Source organism: Periophthalmus magnuspinnatus, chromosome 4, assembly GCF_009829125.3.
Source record: "Periophthalmus magnuspinnatus isolate fPerMag1 chromosome 4, fPerMag1.2.pri, whole genome shotgun sequence".
NCBI classification, from domain to species: domain Eukaryota; kingdom Metazoa; phylum Chordata; class Actinopteri; order Gobiiformes; family Gobiidae; genus Periophthalmus; species Periophthalmus magnuspinnatus.
In genome coordinates this window covers 8,545,469-8,562,808 of record NC_047129.1, presented here as the reverse complement: position 1 = coordinate 8,562,808, position 17,340 = coordinate 8,545,469, and the positions used below count along the sequence as shown (strand labels likewise).

At 37.7% G+C, this 17,340-nt stretch overlaps 1 protein-coding gene across 1 annotated transcript; it reads right to left on the bottom strand.

Moving 5' to 3' along the window:
- Positions 1-828: 828 nt before the first annotated feature.
- Positions 829-12,300, bottom strand: hapln4 (hyaluronan and proteoglycan link protein 4). The gene is made up of 7 exons (XM_033965413.2): positions 12,104-12,300; positions 11,099-11,231; positions 9,649-9,838; positions 6,866-7,038; positions 6,269-6,384; positions 5,540-5,726; positions 829-2,912 (listed from the first exon to the last, which is right to left on the bottom strand). Exons 2-7 carry the CDS (start codon positions 11,223-11,225, stop codon positions 2,539-2,541), a joined length of 1,167 nt encoding a protein of 388 aa, XP_033821304.2. The 5' UTR covers positions 11,226-11,231; positions 12,104-12,300; the 3' UTR covers positions 829-2,538.
- Between the last annotated feature and the right edge of the window lie 5,040 nt (positions 12,301-17,340).

Below are 17,340 nucleotides of genomic sequence, written 5' to 3'. Positions count from 1 at the left end.
TTATTTTAATTATAGTAATTTCTCATCTCTGGCAAGTTCCTTTTGATTTTCTTTGTAAATGACAAATCAAGCAAGAATAAAGCAGCAATCCCAACAGACAAAAACAAAATTATGTATTTGCCGGGAGAAAATTGTTACTAAATTTAATTTCTGTGAATAGATGAAAGATCTTGGGTCTATTTGACTGTGGAGAGTACAAGAGCACACAGGTTATAATGCCTTCATGATATTAATTGACAGTATATCATTTAAAATGCATTGACACATAGGTCATGGCTTCTTGGCAGTCACAGCAGCAATAACTGTGGGAGACAGAGCAGAGCTAAAAGGTCAGTGTGCAGGAAGCTGGGCTCCTGTCAACTCCTATATAGTTACTCCAGACACATGTTGTACATACCTTATAATGTTGCTACTTGCTAAATAAATGTGTTTGCTGAGAAAAAAAATAAAACACAGCAAAAAAAAGTATTTTCGTTTTATAGTCCTTGTGCTTTTACAATCAAAATGCATTATTTCTTGAGTGTTAGCTCTCCATGGCTCAGTAAATTCAGATCCTCTGGGGCTGTTTTATATGCAACTCAACTCAAGTTTAAACTGAACAAGACAGAAATAAAATAACAGGTTGTGTCCTCACATAAATCCTATGTAAAATGGCTTCCATCAGAACATTTTACGACAGCCATTGAGAAAATTCTATTGTAACTTGTCCAGAGTCCTAATTGTTCTATGATTTATTGAAGAGTGCGACTCCTCTATACACATTATGTTTTATGTATGTTCCTTTGACATTCATATAAAATAACTCAGACCCATATTATTATTTTTTTTCTGAGTACTTTATTTTCATTTGTCTTAACATCCAGAGTGTCAACATAGTTTTACATTGAATATTTCATAAAGTGCCAGAGCAATAAGGTGCATCACATGAGGTAAAAGCTTTATATTGTGCGACTTTGGAGATCTGCCTGTTCAGCCAAACAACACATGCTCGCTTAAGTCTTACCTAAAGTGCATCAGAGAAACTAAAGCTTTTCATTAAGAGGAGCAAATATCACAGAGCGACTGCAGCATCGACTAGGCCTGTTTAATGAAGGAAGTTTAAAGAAAATTTTATTTACCAACTAAGCGAGGCATCAAGGCAGGCAATTTCACTTACAAACATATGGTACTGTGCAAAAGTTTCACTGTGGGTTGGGAAAATCAGAACTAACTCATTTAAAGTGTGTCTATAAATATAACTATTTTCCTTTGATATCTGTCATGAAAATTGTAGAAAACACAAAAATGGAGCAAGAACCAGGATAGTCTGATCTAGGAGGGGTTTCTTTGCTATATTTTACTTTAATTTTTTGGATTACAAGTTAACATTTTGTAGCCCATTTGACAAAAGCATTTACTCCTGAAAATGAAGGTCTTGGTGTTTCAGTTGAGACTCAGACAGCGAAAACACTTAAAGATAAGACCAGAACCTTGCCTAGAGTAAACTCCTGTTTCTAGCTGTAATTTTTACACTTTCTCTATGTAATGTTTGCCTGGTTTTGTATGATACGCCTTTATCAGTCTTTAAAATCTAGTTAGGTCTTTGACACAGTACTATATTTTCAACCCAATCCCTTTCCAGTCTTCTTTTGACACTTACTTGAATCGGATATGCACGCCCGCCCGCGTGCAGGTAAATAAGATGATGCCTGATATGCTGTTGATTGATGATCAAACTGCTGTTTAATCTGGCACAGACAGATGCGCTCCTCGGAGTGATTGACTGACTAGAGACGAAGGGGAAAATTGTCCTAATCAAGACGTCAACCGTAATTTTTCACTGCCGTCTCACAAATCAGCAAATGTCTACATCTACTTTGATTTCACAAGTGTAAAGATGGAGTCTGACTTCAGGGTGACAGTTGTGGATCTTAAGTCTTGTCTCCACCAAGAGGTTAATACAGTTTGTTATGGCCGGCTTTGCAAATGATATAAGACTATAGTAAAGGGCAATAGTAGAAGTAAAGTAGACATGTTATGCTTTTGTCTGCAATATAGTTATAATCTATGACACACAAGGATAAGTTACTTTATATTTATAACATTTTAAATAGCATTTTTTTTTCTTCATTTGTGCCAAAATACAGTGCTATGGCCATATGGGGGGTAGGGGGAAATGGGAATAATAGCATCTTGACTGTAGGAGAATAAAGATTAATAAAGATTCTAAATACAACTTTGACTGAGTAAATGAGCAGGGAAAACAATTTAATATGGTTGAAAGCTCTTAAAAGTTGACTTGGCTTCAAAATCTTGAAAAATGTTAGATATTGCCATGTTATATGTCTGTTACATGTTTTTCTTTTTCTTTTTTTACATGCCAACATTTTTCTTGGCTTGTGAGTCCTGCTTTGGAATTGCAATACAAAATCACAGCTCTAGCCTGACCATCTATCCTATTTTTTCTTGTTGCAAATGTGTATTCTGAATTTGATTGGCAAATGTAACCATTCAAAACATCTTGGTGGAAATAAGGCGTATAATGATGTCCAAAGTCCTTTAAGCTGACCCAGTAGAATTTGTAATCAGACTACTTCTATTCTTCATTGGACTCTTTGTTGTTGCTATGACACCTGACACTTCCTCTATCTTCTTCCTAAAGCAGTAGACCCCATATAATCTGAATTTCTTATCAGGAAACCCCAGGTGTCTCACTCCGGGCCAGTCGCCTCCACAGCGTGCACGTGGGTTCACTATGGGGTAGCGGATGCTCCCATCCTCAAGCCAGCCTGCCTCGCACCGGTCCAAAAGCTGAAACTTCCATGCTGCGTAGAGCTGTCCCACTTTGGCAATAACAGAGCCATCACGGACACACGCCTTGATTGCTTCGGCGTAGTTCACCTTTTTGAAGCGTTTCAGGAAATACACTTTGCCTGTGAGAAGAGAGTAGTATGTTTGTTGAGACAATATTTGAAAGGTTGAGGGAAAAGACAGTATTTTTTATGAAGAAAGACGCAAAACCCAAGAGACAGACTCAGCCCCAAGGGTAGAACTACTCTCTAGCCTGGTCTCTCTGGCTGCTAGCTGTGCTCGGAATATCAAGTCATCTCCACCAGCGCTTGGGCATCTCAAAATTGAATATCCGCAGACAGCTCCCTGACTCTAAATTACTCTTAAAATGTTTCCATTTTTGCTTTCATCTCACCTCTAGGGAGAATTTGTGCCAGGTAGCATTAAGGAAATTGGTATCCTCCACTAGCTCAATTGAATTTGATAGTAACAACTTCTTTCTTTTGGGGCTTTTTACTTTGTGGGATTGCGACAGCAAATCATCTGCTTTCTATAGAGTTCACAGTTTTACACTTTTATTTGACACATTTTTATTTGACAAGATTTACATCAGATGCCATACCTGACAGAACCATTTATGCAGACTGGGGACTGGCACAAACTAGATTGAACACATTAAGGCAGACTTCTATACCACACTCTTTTGTGTATTAAGCCCCCCCAGCGGGCCCCTGTGACACTAAAGCACCAAGTGAATATCTCCACTGTGAGATCAACAAAGTTAAATCGTATCTCTTATATTATACCTTATAGGTTATCTCATGTACTGTAGGGCAGCAGTAGCTCAGTTAATAGTGTTTGTCCACTGATCTGAAGGTTGGCGCTCTTAAACATCAGTGGTAGAGCCATCAAATCCACTGACCCACAGGATGGCAGTGCAATTCCGGTTCCCACAGATGAATGCTGTCTTTGTGTCCTCGGGCAAGACACTTAACCCACCTCGCCCCATTGTGTGCGTACACTGGTGTATGAGTGTGTGTGTGTGTGTGTGTGTGTATGGGTGAGTGGATGGGTGAGTGGAAAGTGCTTTAAGTATCTTGAAGGTGGAAAAGTGCTATATAAAAATGTGACCATTTACCATTTATATTATATTAAGAACATTTAGCTCAGAATTAGAGCTGCTTAAATTAAAATTAGGAGGATATCTACAGAATCTAAGAAATACTGTACAACACTTGTGCCTAACTGAGAATAAACAGTCCAGTCCAGTTTATTCCAATCATTAGAATCACAGTACATTCCTAACCTCAGGACTGTTTATTGATTCTGCTTTATGTGGTGGTTTGCTATTAGATGTGGCTGGATGTGATGTGGGCTTCCCCTGGAGGCTCTCACTAAATACCTTCCAGCTGGCCCCTGTAACGCTATAGTTCAGTACCATGACCGCAGCCTACTGCCCACAACACACTGTCCGCAATAATTAACACACGAGGGAAGACTTGAGATCAAGTGACCAGTTTATCAATAAGGGTCCAACTTGGAGTAGCTTCATATTCAGGAAGTTGCCAGGAGTGCCACCATTATCACTGTGGTGGTATGATTTCTGCATAAATAAGACAAGAATTAAGTTATATATGACAGACTACAAAGCTGCTTTAAAGCACCCAGAGAAAGGGTTGACTTGCATTGTTGACTTGTTGGTGCATGAACATTGAACAGAAATCCAACTACTTTATGTAATATTTTAGTGGCGGGTAGGTAGCAATCAGAATTAAAAGTGGGTAGGGCAGAATAAGGTTGATGCATTTGTTTTATACTGATGACTCTGCCACAATGATCAAATCCTTTCAGTTGTCATGTTATGATACAATAGATATGTATTTGTAACAATCAGATTTTTGAAAAAGTATGTTCTCATCTTCAAAGAAACCAAGCTGCTTTATTCTCTACATGAGGAGTTGCCTGGTTAGCCCCAACTACACATAGACGTCTGTGATAAAGTTTGTAACCCGGAGGTGGCTGCGCTGTTGGAATCTGATGTAAATCAAAGGAGCTGGAGAAAAAACAGAGCCTGTGCACGAGGGACAGTGGCCTGTAGCAGCCTGTTCACAGCAGCAGACTTTACATCTAATGTCACATGCTCAGATCAAAGCCCATACAGAAAAGTTTGTATTGATCTACTACTCATTTTGAGTTCATTCATGGCAGATGTTTGTACTGGTTTTATGTTGTATGGAAGCACAGAGACAGTAAAGAGTTTCATAACATTTAGCTGATAGTAGGCTAAAATCCCAAATACTAATTTTCTTTGGATAAAATACCACACCAAAATACCAAAATACCACCAAGCACATCAGTTATTTTAGCTTTTAACTTGCCATGTTAATAGACATTTGCTAATATCCATGCATAGCTTTTTTTTCTTAATTTGAGCAAAGGTCTAATTAGAATGACTTTATTCATGAGCTCATACAAACTACTATGGTTAAGCTTAAACATGGTACACTGGCTATTTAAGAACATTTAAGTTAATGTTTCAACTTTCTTCTTAAGGTAACATTTTGAAGACCCATTCAAAAGGTACAATTGCTATGGCAATGGTGGCCATTTTTCTTGAGCTGAAACCCCCCTAGATAGCAAATGTCATAAGGTGCCACTAGTCAAAGGTCAGCTTAACAAACTTTATAAGCAAATTTTTTGTTCCATTCCTTTTTCTTTAAACTGTTGCTACCAGAGTCTATTAATAAAATAGCTAATTCAGTGACCTCACCGTTGAGCTTTGAGGTGAAGCAGAAAGCATCGTAGCGCTCGTCCTCCTTGTGTCTGTACCCATAGTTCCTCACTCCAGCCGGGGTGTCCTTGCGCCCGCACTGATCCCGCGGGTGAGAGATGGGGTACTGCACTGAGCCATCCTCCAGCCAACCCGCGTTACACCAGTCCATCCCCTCCAACCAGGCCTGTACAAGGACACACTATCTGGGTCAGTGGGACAAGCTCAATCATTACACATTATTAAGAACAAAAGGGGTACTTTATCATCTGTGACACAATTCGATTAAAGGCTCAGTTTATTACACGCCACACAAGGTCTTTGAGGAAAAGATGAGATCTGCTGTAAATTTAAGAAAATGTCATATGTGTAATATTAAAAGCCTGTACCCTTTTCTTTCCCTCTTGAGGTCACACTTGCAAATCAGCTCCTTTGTCCTTGCGTACAGATCATTACAATTGTTTTTTATGTCAGACTGACTTTCTTAATTTGACTTGTTTGAGACTGGTCTTACTATGGATTTGCTTATTTCCAGACGATTTGCAAAGAACTCCCATTCTCTGCTCGCCACCTGTTTATTTGTTCTTTTGAGGTCATTTACAGTGCGTGGAAAAAGAATCCTCAATAACAAAGTCAGTGATGGTGCTGTGTTGTAGTTTGGGGTTGTAAAACAATAACCTATTTAACAAGTGTAAAGCAGTCCCACAACAGTATGAGACTACGACTGACCTTGTGCAGCTGAGAGTGAGAGGCCAAAATAGCATCCTGTTGTTTGCATGCATCCTCCGCCTGGTGGTAGTTGAGCTTATAGCGCCCCACCTGGGGAAAATAGGGGAAGACCACTCCTATAGGTAGAAACACAGGCAAAATGTAAAATCAATTAGAGACACATTCTTTCTTAAAAATCTCAAAATACTCTAGTTTCATAAATAAAAATATAAAATACAATAAAGCTACCTCTACAAAAAATCTGATAAAAAAAAAAAGATTTGATGAACGTATTAAAATGCGCACTGTCATATGCAACTGTCTATATGTATTTTTAATTTTATTCACTCACTTTTTTTTTTACTCACTTTTTTAAATAGTTAATGTTAATTTTTTTCTGTCTTCTTAAAAATTTTTTGAAAAGGTTAAAAATATTTGGATACTAAAAAAGTGAAATGCCATTTTGTTTCAGTATAAATAGTTTTCAAGGTGCATAGGCAGGTATGTTGCTCTGCGTGGGTGATGCAAACTAATCCTTAAGCCATTCTCAAGTCATTTAACATCAAGTCCTGTCTTGTAAGAATCTTGTTATAGTCTCAGTTGAACTTGACCTCTGACCTTCCAGATCGAGGTTGACAAAGCCTGTGTCGTCCTCCATGTCGTTGGTAACCTCACACTCATATCGTCCATAATCGTCCAGAGTCACATTGTGAATGATGACAGATGCGTCCCCTGGCCCTGCCTCCTCCAGGAACACACGCCCTCGGTACTTCCCAAACACACGCTGCTGCCTGTGGAACACATATCAACAAGCAATAAGCATACTTTGAGTCATTTTTTTATGGCATATGTGGTAAGAAGAGGTCAAAACTAAACATAATTCATTTACACCTTTATGCAAAAGAATTAAGGGTTGATTGATGGACAAAATATGTGAAATCACAATAAAACTTTAAAATTAAAAATTAAAAAATTACTTTTTAAAGCAATTTAAAAGTGGTAAAATTTGGAGATTTGCCTTTTTTCAGCAAATGTAGAGTTGGTTTTACCCCCTATGAGTCATCTCCAAATTAGTTTCACTCCCATTTGTCATATAGTGGGAATTAAAATTGAGAGTCATGAAGGATTTTCCTCATTTAACTCTTAGTAAGTGATTCTGAGTAAAGAAAACTCTGAAACGTTTAACCCTTGACTCTAGAGTACCAGATAACCCTCGTCCCTGAGAGGCAGTGCACAAATGCACATGTCTGTGTATGTGTTAGTGCAGTGACTTCTTCAATCTGTAAATTCATGTAAACATACATTCATTTTCTTTTAGTTACTACTAAGAAAATGGAAAACAAAATTTTAATTTTATTAGGCTAATAACTTCAGCGGTCAACTTCAAGCTTCTTTGCTTCAATGTGACATAAAATATGGGGCTTTTAATTTTTTTTAACCATAGATCACTGTATGATATGAACAGCTAAGTTAGGATAATTAAAAATTGGCAAAAGCAGTTAACTTCATGCTATTATGCTAGCATTACTGCAGAGCTAACGTCATATCAAAACTTTTAAAAGTGCAACAACATCTAATCTATAATCTAACATCTAATCTATATTGATTGCAGAGATTTATTTCAGAAAATGCATCTTAGAGTGGAATATGGAGGGGTGCCAGACATTGAGGAAAGATTTGATCTCTCCTCCACACTTCCATGATGAACCTGAATTAGTAAGTACTTAAATAATATTATAACATTAACAATGTGACCTTAAAGTTAAAATAACTATTTATCAATCATATCAATCTTTTTAGAGGATACCCAATATCTACATCAGTGAGCTGTAGAGCCACCTTGGATTCTGGGACTGAGTACAGAACATTGAACAATTCTTTAACCCACCTTTAAGTAATATACAGCACACTTGTGCGTGACACAGGCTTGCTTTACTGGCTTTTGCTGTGCATGGCTGTTTTAAATGGCTGGGACAACGATGTTGCCTCCCTGCTTCTATTTCTCCACCTTCTTCCACCAACATCGAGAGGACCAAAGAAGATGGCCAAGATTAGCTCTGCTCAGGGAGCTAATTGTCTCTTCAAAATTAAAAAGAGAGTCAACTTTTTGTTTTTATCATTTGTGTAACTAAGCAGAGGCATTCGTGTTTAGCTAATATGATGCAGTTTAGTCAAGGGCTTTTCCTGTTTTTCATGTTATGTTTGGTAAAAAAGTACCTGTGGTACAGAAAAGTCCTTGTTCAAATTGTTTTCCAATTAGTGAAGAAAATTTGAGTTAAAAAATCTAATAAAATGACAGGAAGTAGTGCTCCAACACATCTGCTGCCCATATCCAATCAGAAAATTCAACAAAACTAATGAAAACTTTGATTTTATATACCTGTATGTGTGAAGTGAGTTGTTCTACTTGTTTTTCTAATTATATTTTGTTAGATTTAGGAGGAAAAAAGTCTCTTCACATCTCCAGACATAGACTAAGGAAGTAGGACAACCCTTCCTGTGCTACGCAGATAACTTTGGCCGTCTTCCATGTTTCTTACAATGAAGCACTTGCAGGTTTCTATACCATAATTCAAAGCAAGTTTATAGCACAAACATTACATGAAGAATAACTGTACATATTAAACTATGTTGTTTCCAGGATTTTATAGTTCATCATGGTTAATTTCCAACAAGTGCAGAATGAGGTTGCAAATGTTTGAATAAATCTTGTTTCTGAAACAAATTAACACTTTTCAATAATTCAGTCGAGTGTTGATATCAAATTAAACTTAATTTATGCTGCTGTCCATTCCTAATAAAGGAAGTCAGATGATATCTTGTTGATTGTATTGTTCAGACACTGTACAGCACATGCCTATTGGACAGATGAAGTGAGATGTTGTCACAGGTACTGATTAACTAGCATACTTTTGATGTATGCATCATATTGTCTTCTTTTTTATTGTATGTATAACATGGTCAAATGTCTTTAATAAAAATAAAGTTTAAGATTTTATGAATCTCTTTGAGCCTATTTTTGTCTAATTTAAATGAGATTTAAAGCTAAAAAAAAAGCCACTTTAACAAGTTTTTTACTGGTCCCACATAGACACTGAAAAAGAGTTAATATTAAATCCCAGTGAGTTGATTAATATAAATCTCTGGGAGTAACATAAAAGCATATCTCACAATGCTATCAAAGTGACTATTTTCACTTTAAGTAACTTTATGAATAGCCTGTAACAAAATAATCCAGAATTCCTTTAACAATGAATGAATCGGCTTGACATGAATAAATTTGTACTTGGTTCATTAGTGGTTTAAACACTGAGGTAACATTTTTTTAAAATCTCTCACAAAACAGTTCACAAAATAAATCTTACGTCTTCTAGCTTTATAATTAAAGTGACAAAATGTACCTTCCCAGCGCCACAAACACGTCCTCAAACTGCAGCGCGTCTGTCACCTTGGTCCATTTGATTCGAATGCGGGACGGGTCTATATCTTCGGGCTCATGGTGGAAACGGCAGGGTAGAGTTATGGAACCACCTCGATGGGTCACCACTTTACCAGGAGCAGTCTGTACTATCACTGCGCCTGTGCCATCCTCTGTGAAAAAATACAATATGATATGAACATCCACAACTAATGACAGATTTACACTCCTAATCTAAATTTCACACTTGGGCTGAGAACAAGTCAATTTGCTGCTATTTGCCACTGGCCTTGACACTATCAGCACTTGTAAGTGTAATTACTGTGGTCCATCGTTATAGTCTTCATGAGGGATGGTGCGCAGTGGGACAGCAGTGAAATTGGATCGCCTAATAAAGCATGAGTTGTTTACTTGTGCTGTCATATTAGCGCCTCTATCGTCTCACATATCAATGGCGGAGAACATCCAATCAGGGATTCACATGCACTAACTCAGTACTGTTAATTAAAATATTATTACACAACATACCTATACATACACACGCATAAATACATACCTTTACATTAAGTTAAGAAAACCTTGCCTGGTTTATAGGTCAAATTATATACAAGTTATACCACTGCGGATGCAAATAGCCCTCAATACCAACTACAATTTGCAGTGCATTACTTGAACTCCTCTCATGTTGGTATTGTTTAACTACTTCTGTAGCCAAAGTTGCCTTTGGGCTGTAAAAAATGCAGCTGCCAATCTTTGACAATGGTCTCTACAACCACCAAAGTGGGTGAAGTGTCTTGCCCAAGGACACAATGACAGTGTGTATTGAATGTTCTACCAGAATCAGGAATTAATGTTAAAAGTACAGCTATCCACCGCTGCTTTATAGTACAAATATGACACCACATTACCCAACTCATTGACCACACTGACACTCTCTTTATTAGGGAAAACATTTGCAGTTTGGCACAGCTTGGATCAGATATGCTCAGACTGAGAACATTTGAGCTGTAATGAGAATGTGAGGGGTCTGCTGCTGTGCCGTGACCACATAAAGACACCTGCAATTAGCTTCATCAGCAGCAATTATCTCTGCCAAAGCTCCTCCAGTGTGCAAAGTTGTTAATCACAAAGCTTCAAGTGTCTTCTAATCAACACTTTTTCACAACACATCAACATATATTGGAAAAACAAACTACATTACAACTTTTGAATTGCTAGAGGTTTCTGAATTCTTGACCACATCAGATTTCTTATTAAAGTCACTTATTTGGTAATAAAACAGGATTCACAACCTTTAGATTATAGAATGCACAAAATAGATGTACAGAAGGTTATATGAAAATTATCTGACATGCAAACTGCAACCGCCTTCAAGGCTCATTTCCATTACCATGAAAGCAGTGTAATCATATGAAATTGTAAGATTGCCTTACCAAGAACATGGACCACTCTCCTCCTCCCTTTCTCTGTATCTGCAGGAAGTGCACTCACACTGAGGACAAAGGTGATGGACAAAACCACCACCAACATTTTGATAAAAGCAGAGGCTCGGAACTTCATCCTCCACTGGAAAATAGAGACGAAATACATGAGTGAAGATAGAAAAGATACAAGACTTGAACATACTAACTTTTTCTATGATGAATGTGCCTGTTAAAATCTGTCATTTTTGTTTCAACCACTGGTTTGATTTTTGTTTCATTAAAATAGCATTTTCTTCTGTTTCATCTGCCAACTATGACTAGTACAGCTATTGTCATGTTGATAATTATGACAAGACGCAATTGTCTGTACTTCAGACAATCCTATATTTTAAAGGGTATATTGTTACAGCAATTTCAAGCTTTTAAGGTACGAATAAGAATAAAAATATGAATTGCATAGTCGTAGGTTAAACTGCTGTGAAAACACACTGACAAAGTCCACAAAAGGTCAAATAGTTACGTTACTGAAATGTATACTGTTTGTGTGACCCAGTTTTATGCAACCCTTAACATATACATTATGTATTGTGTCCATAGCAACAACTCATTAATATAATTGGGCACTGCTCTAAGCAGGCACTTACATTTTGGGGTCATTTTGAAAAAAATATTAAGCTATTTTTGTGTATTTTGTTATGCAGCGTGTGGAAATAAACCAGTGTGTGCTTGTACATGGAATATAACACAATCTAATTTATTCAAGTGTTTAGTAATCAAGAGAGGAGCGATGAGGCAGATGTTATGGGTGCTGCATTGTCAGTGTTAGCTAGTGCTGCAGATTGTACGCCACTGCTGTAGTCCATCATGTAAGCATACAGGCCCCAGAGACAAACACACAAGCTGCTCCTCTACATGCTCCGTGCACACAATAAACAGCCCCGTACGGCGTATTTCATCAATGTTATAGCCGTGCTCACCCCTGCAGATGACTGGTGCACTGCAGAGAAGACTTACCCTGTTAGGACTGCAGCAGGACTGGTCTGAGATATGTGTACACTGTAGTTGCCCTGTCTCCCCTCCGTTGGTCTCTGTCCCATCGCTGAGCTCTGCCTCTCTCTGCCCGTTTCTGCCTCTCTCTGCCTGTCTCTGCGTTTGTGGGTCCAGGATCCTGCAGTCCTCCTGATGACGCAGCTACACAGCTGCACTGTGCTACTAGCTGGCAGGTTTAGCACTGCATACACTATGGTAGTATAGCTGTCCAAAATGTGTGTCCCTTTTTAGCATGTAATCAAAGATAATTATTCCCACAAAAAGTTACATATTTATTTGACACTTTTAAGCCAGATGCCTATACCAATTCACCCAGCTGCACAGCCACGAGTTGCTATTGTTGCCTATCTGCCAAAACTTTGTCCAGTTTCAAGTCATTAACCCTGTGACTGAAAATTCAACCTTTTTCACATTTGGACTGATTACTTTCCACATCTTACTTACACAAACAATTCACTTAGGCCTACAGATTATTAAGTAGGCTACTATTTAGCCTACTATTTAAACTTTTTTACTTGTTTAAAGCTTTAACTGCTATTTAACCATATTTAAACTTCTGCCAAAACTCACTCCTTTCAAGTATTTTCGGCCTAAATCTTTTCACAATATTCACTTCTGAACATGCCACCAGCATGTTTCACAGCTGATAACAGTTTAAGTGATTGGGTAAGCAAAGAAATCAACTTCAAACCAACAGCTACAGCAGTCCCATGGTTTCTATGTCAGTGGTAGTAGTGGATACTCCACATGTTTTTCAAACTTTGGTTGGCTGGTTCATTACCAGACTCTGGAAGAATGCAATGCTCTATCTAACTAAAACTTAAGATTACCATCCTGTTTCCCCTTCTGACAGAATTTCCTGTGCATACTAAAATTAATAGAGAATCTAACAATAACAATAAAAATAATTATTTAATTTTAATAATAATAATTTAAAAAAAATCAGGGACTCAACCTGATACAAACTCCTGAAATAAATTGCCAACATTTAAGTTATGCCAGTGTGTAACCTGGCAACTGTATCAACTTGTCTTCTCTTGATCAAAATCAGGCACTTGGTAAAATGAATTTAAAATGTATCCAATGTAAATGTGTCATGATGTTTATACCCTCTCTGTGGCTTTGTCTGAACTCTGTCCAGGCATGCTAATGGGAGAGCTCCGAGCTCAGCCCAAAGGAAAGAGCTGTTAAAGTGGTCTCTACCAGGCATTAAGGGCCTAGTGGAAGCATTGTTCTGCCAGCTTCATGGCTACTACACCTCAACCAACCAGACCTCACCTCCACTGTAGCCTCTTCCCCAGCCTGTCCGCGCACACCACACCACAACAGTATACTTCCCCCGTTTTAACTGTCCTCGTGACATTTTAAGCCTTTTTGTAATAATAAATTAATATTTTTCTAAATCTGTTCTCAGTACTCATTGTCCACATTATTCTGGTTGGTTAGAAACCTTGGGGGTGCTGCAGGTGCATGTAGAGTGAGTGAGTGATTGTCAGTGTGTGTCTATATCAGCTTAAACCTACTGGTTATTATCTGAATATTCTGCAACAATTTCCTGCAAGCTTGTCCATGATTCCTCAAAACAAGATGACCTCCATGACTGCTGCAAGATTTCCAAATAAATCCTTGACCTCCACTTTTCCAGTGCTTATGTTGAGAGGACAGAATGGTCACAGGAGGCAGGGTTCTTTCCTGTGTAGGTTTAATGCACCTTTAAAACAGTGACAAAACGCATAAGTTAGACTTGGTCTCTCTACAAACACAAAGGAAAAAATAAAATCAACATTAGCACAAAACACGTTTTTACAGGCCAAAAATGATTATTATTTAAATAGTGACGCATTTGTTCATTAAACTTTATATTTGAGGCCAATTTTCAAGAGCAACTATACCAAAACATGTGCTAGCTTGATTTTTTCTGGGAGACAGTGGAGCACAACTCATCTGCAGCAGACTGCTCTGCTCTGGGGTGTGTCACACTAAATACCGCCCCTGCGCAACAGGTACACAGTGAAACCCTAGTACATAGTAATAAGTGTAAGTAAGTGTTGATACCAAACTACAACAAAAAACATTTTACAAAGTTATTCAAAATTACGACGGAGTATAAGGGTCACTTAAATAAAATAAAATATGCGGGCGCTACGAGAATAATCGTAATATTAAGAGAATAAAAGTCGTAATATTACGAGAATAAAAATCGTAATTTTATGAGAGTATAGGCTGCTGTGTATGAATGAGTGACCTGTGCGTTGTGTGTTATGGAGAATTTGGAGCATTCTGTTCAGCTATAGCAAAATCTGTCTGGTTCCTCCGACTAAACAAACTCAAATGCTTGCAGTGTCCCTTCAAAGTACTTATACTGTTGATAGTGTGGTGATGGTGGGCTAAAAGACACAGTATTTCATCGTGCATAAACCCCAGTTGAAAGTTTATCTGAACAAAATGCTCCAAATTCTCCATAACACACAACGCACTGGTCACTCATTCACGCACAGCAGCCTGTATTCTCATAAAAATACGACTTTATTCTCGTAATATTACGACTTTTTTTCTCGTAATATTACGATTTTATTCTCGTAATATTACGACTTTATTCTCGTAATATTACGAGAAAAAAATCGTAGCGCCCGCTTATTTTTGTATTTATTTAAGTGACCCTTATACTCCGTCGTACAAAATGGAAAATACTACAAAATAAAACGCTTTATCACCAATAGGTTTTGAGAATAAAATAATATTTTGCTACACTTACTTTTCACAATTTTACAAATACAACCTTTGGGCAAGAAAAAATCTGTCCAGGTCTGCACAGAGGAGCAGTGAATGGGTGACAGATGCCCTCAAGGTCCAACCAACAGATGTGTCCTCTCACAAAGATGAAGCAAAATACAACACAATGCTGCCCGACTTTACAAGACGTCTTCACCTTTTCATTTTGCAATAACAGCCAAGGGGTTATATGTTTTCATTCTGTCTGCATCATCAATTATATATAGCTTATACTTGCTCTATTCTGCTCATGACAACAAAACATCTTATCAAAATGTGTCTCTTGTAAACACTTGTGAAAGAAGCCGCTTCAGGCAAAGGTTGGTTGTTCTTCCATGTTTTGCTTCGTATGATTGATAAAACGTGATTCCTCTCGTCGCAGTAGCCTGTGGAGATGGGTGAAAAGGCTTTCTGTAAAGATGGAGGTAAAAAACAGGGAGGTTTATTGGGATGACAGCAGCCCACATTGAGAGGAGGCGTGACGCAGTGTGTGGCTATTGCACTTTAAGCCATCTTATAAAAAAGACATTACTCCATGCTGTGTGAGTGGGATATGAGATGACCTGCAGTGTTTTGGACCACCCGCATGAAACAAGCAACCACAACTCTACTACTACTACAAATGTGTGGTCATTATCAGAAAAATGAAAAATTAATCTGTTTTTGATTCTAATGTAACTGTGTTTTCTGTTGAGAAAGTGAGAACAACTATTTCTTCACAGTAAAAATGACTTCTTGCAGAGAATTAGCAATTACTTATAATTTTACACTGTTTCCAGATGTGATTTCAGTACCAAGCTTTCTAACTGCTTTCTTTTGCTTCTTGTAGATTTTGCAGGGTAGGCTATTACTTTTTCCACAGTTTGGGATTCTGGCTGTGTCATTACCCGTCTCAAAAAGCATTTGCTTATGAAGTACAGTCATGCTTTGTCAAAGCATGACTGTACTTCAAGCATTCAAGGTCAAAAACATTAACACTGGCTGAGCTTTGCCCCTCTCCATTTTAATTAACACTCAGTGCAGTGAGTCTGTATATTTTATCATGAACTACAGGCTAGTTACAACATAGATCACAGCCCACTTTGTGATTAAAAATTCTAAGTAACTGAATAAATATTCCCGCGGTGACGATTTCTGTCTTTTCAACAAGGTTTCATCAGACTGGATTATTCATGTTGGGACATTAAAATTCACTTTGTATTTTGGAAGTTTGCACAGATAGAAATTATCAGGGCTAATGACAAGTGGCTCTCCAACAGATGCTTCATTATAGTGTCTCTATAGAAACAGGTTGCACACATTTCTGTCTGAATATCAGGTAATCAGAAACAAGCAGTTCTAGCAGCATAACACAAAACTGCTTTACAGGACCAAATTTGCTCATCAGTGATATTTTGAGTTGAATTTACAAATAAAACTGTTTGTCACAACTAACCAGTTGCATGATGATGTGTCAGATTTTCTTCCTGCGGCAGACTTCATTATGACATTATGTGACATTATTGAGGTAGCACCATTATTGCTTAAAAAATTTTACTTTTTACCTTTGAAAATTTAGCAAATTTTAGCAAATTTTAAAAGAATTTCTTGTCTGGCTGTCAGGCGTCAGGGCTCTCTCAGATCTAACACCAGAGCCTCTCTTGGTGGGGACTGTGTAGTTTCAAAGCAGAAAACATCTTTTGGATGGTCCAGTTTCTCCTCAAATGGACCCAGACTGTAGAACTGTCTTCCCACCAAAAGCTGCAGACTAAAATTAAAATCTAACAAACGTGGGTTGTTGGGTATTGATGTTTTGTACTTATTTTTTGTAGTTTAACATTTTAAAAGTCCCTATGGACAGGTGTTGAAAATTAGCATAACACTTGACTTGAAACATATGGTTTGTCTAATGTAATTTGTAATCTGCAAATAGGGTGACGTGACCAACCATTCTACTTATTTTTATTGATGTATTTATTGCAAAACTGAAGTTGACCTCTCCTTTTCCTTTGTCAGCAATTGTTTAACATTACATTCGACTGACCACTATTTATGTTTGCTGAAAAGTCAATAGCATTCAAGCTGTCTGCAAATCAATAATCTATGGGGATGTAAAGATTCATTCAGAAACATTCCTATAGTAAATTCTCCCCTGGCAGATGTACTTGCTGTAGAAGAGCTCGAGGGCTTGGTGCAGAGGGAAACAGAAAAATCCATACTGCCAGTGCTAAGTGGTTAGATTACCAATTCGATGATGTTTACTGATGTATGCAAATGTGTTATTTTCATCTGGATGATCATTTTGTTTCCACAGCAAAGTCAGTGCATTAGCATTTAGGACCATTTACTAATATATTCCCCCATGACTTCATAATAAGATGCTCATTAATCCCTGCTTTAATTATAATTGTGTGTTGCATTCATTATAGGAGCACCTCAGAAGACATATT

Bases quoted from the DNA above. Each gene is read 5' to 3' on its own strand.
- hapln4 (XM_033965413.2), bottom strand. From the start codon at position 11,225: ATGAAGTTCCGAGCCTCTGCTTTTATCAAAATGTTGGTGGTGGTTTTG. The intron at 7,039-9,648 runs GTACATTTTGTC...TGTGTTCCACAG, and splicing joins GTGTTTGTGGCGCTGGGAAG to GCAGCAGCGTGTGTTTGGGA. The intron at 6,385-6,865 runs GTCAGAGGTCAA...TTCTACCTATAG, and splicing joins TGTCAACCTCGATCTGGAAG to GAGTGGTCTTCCCCTATTTT.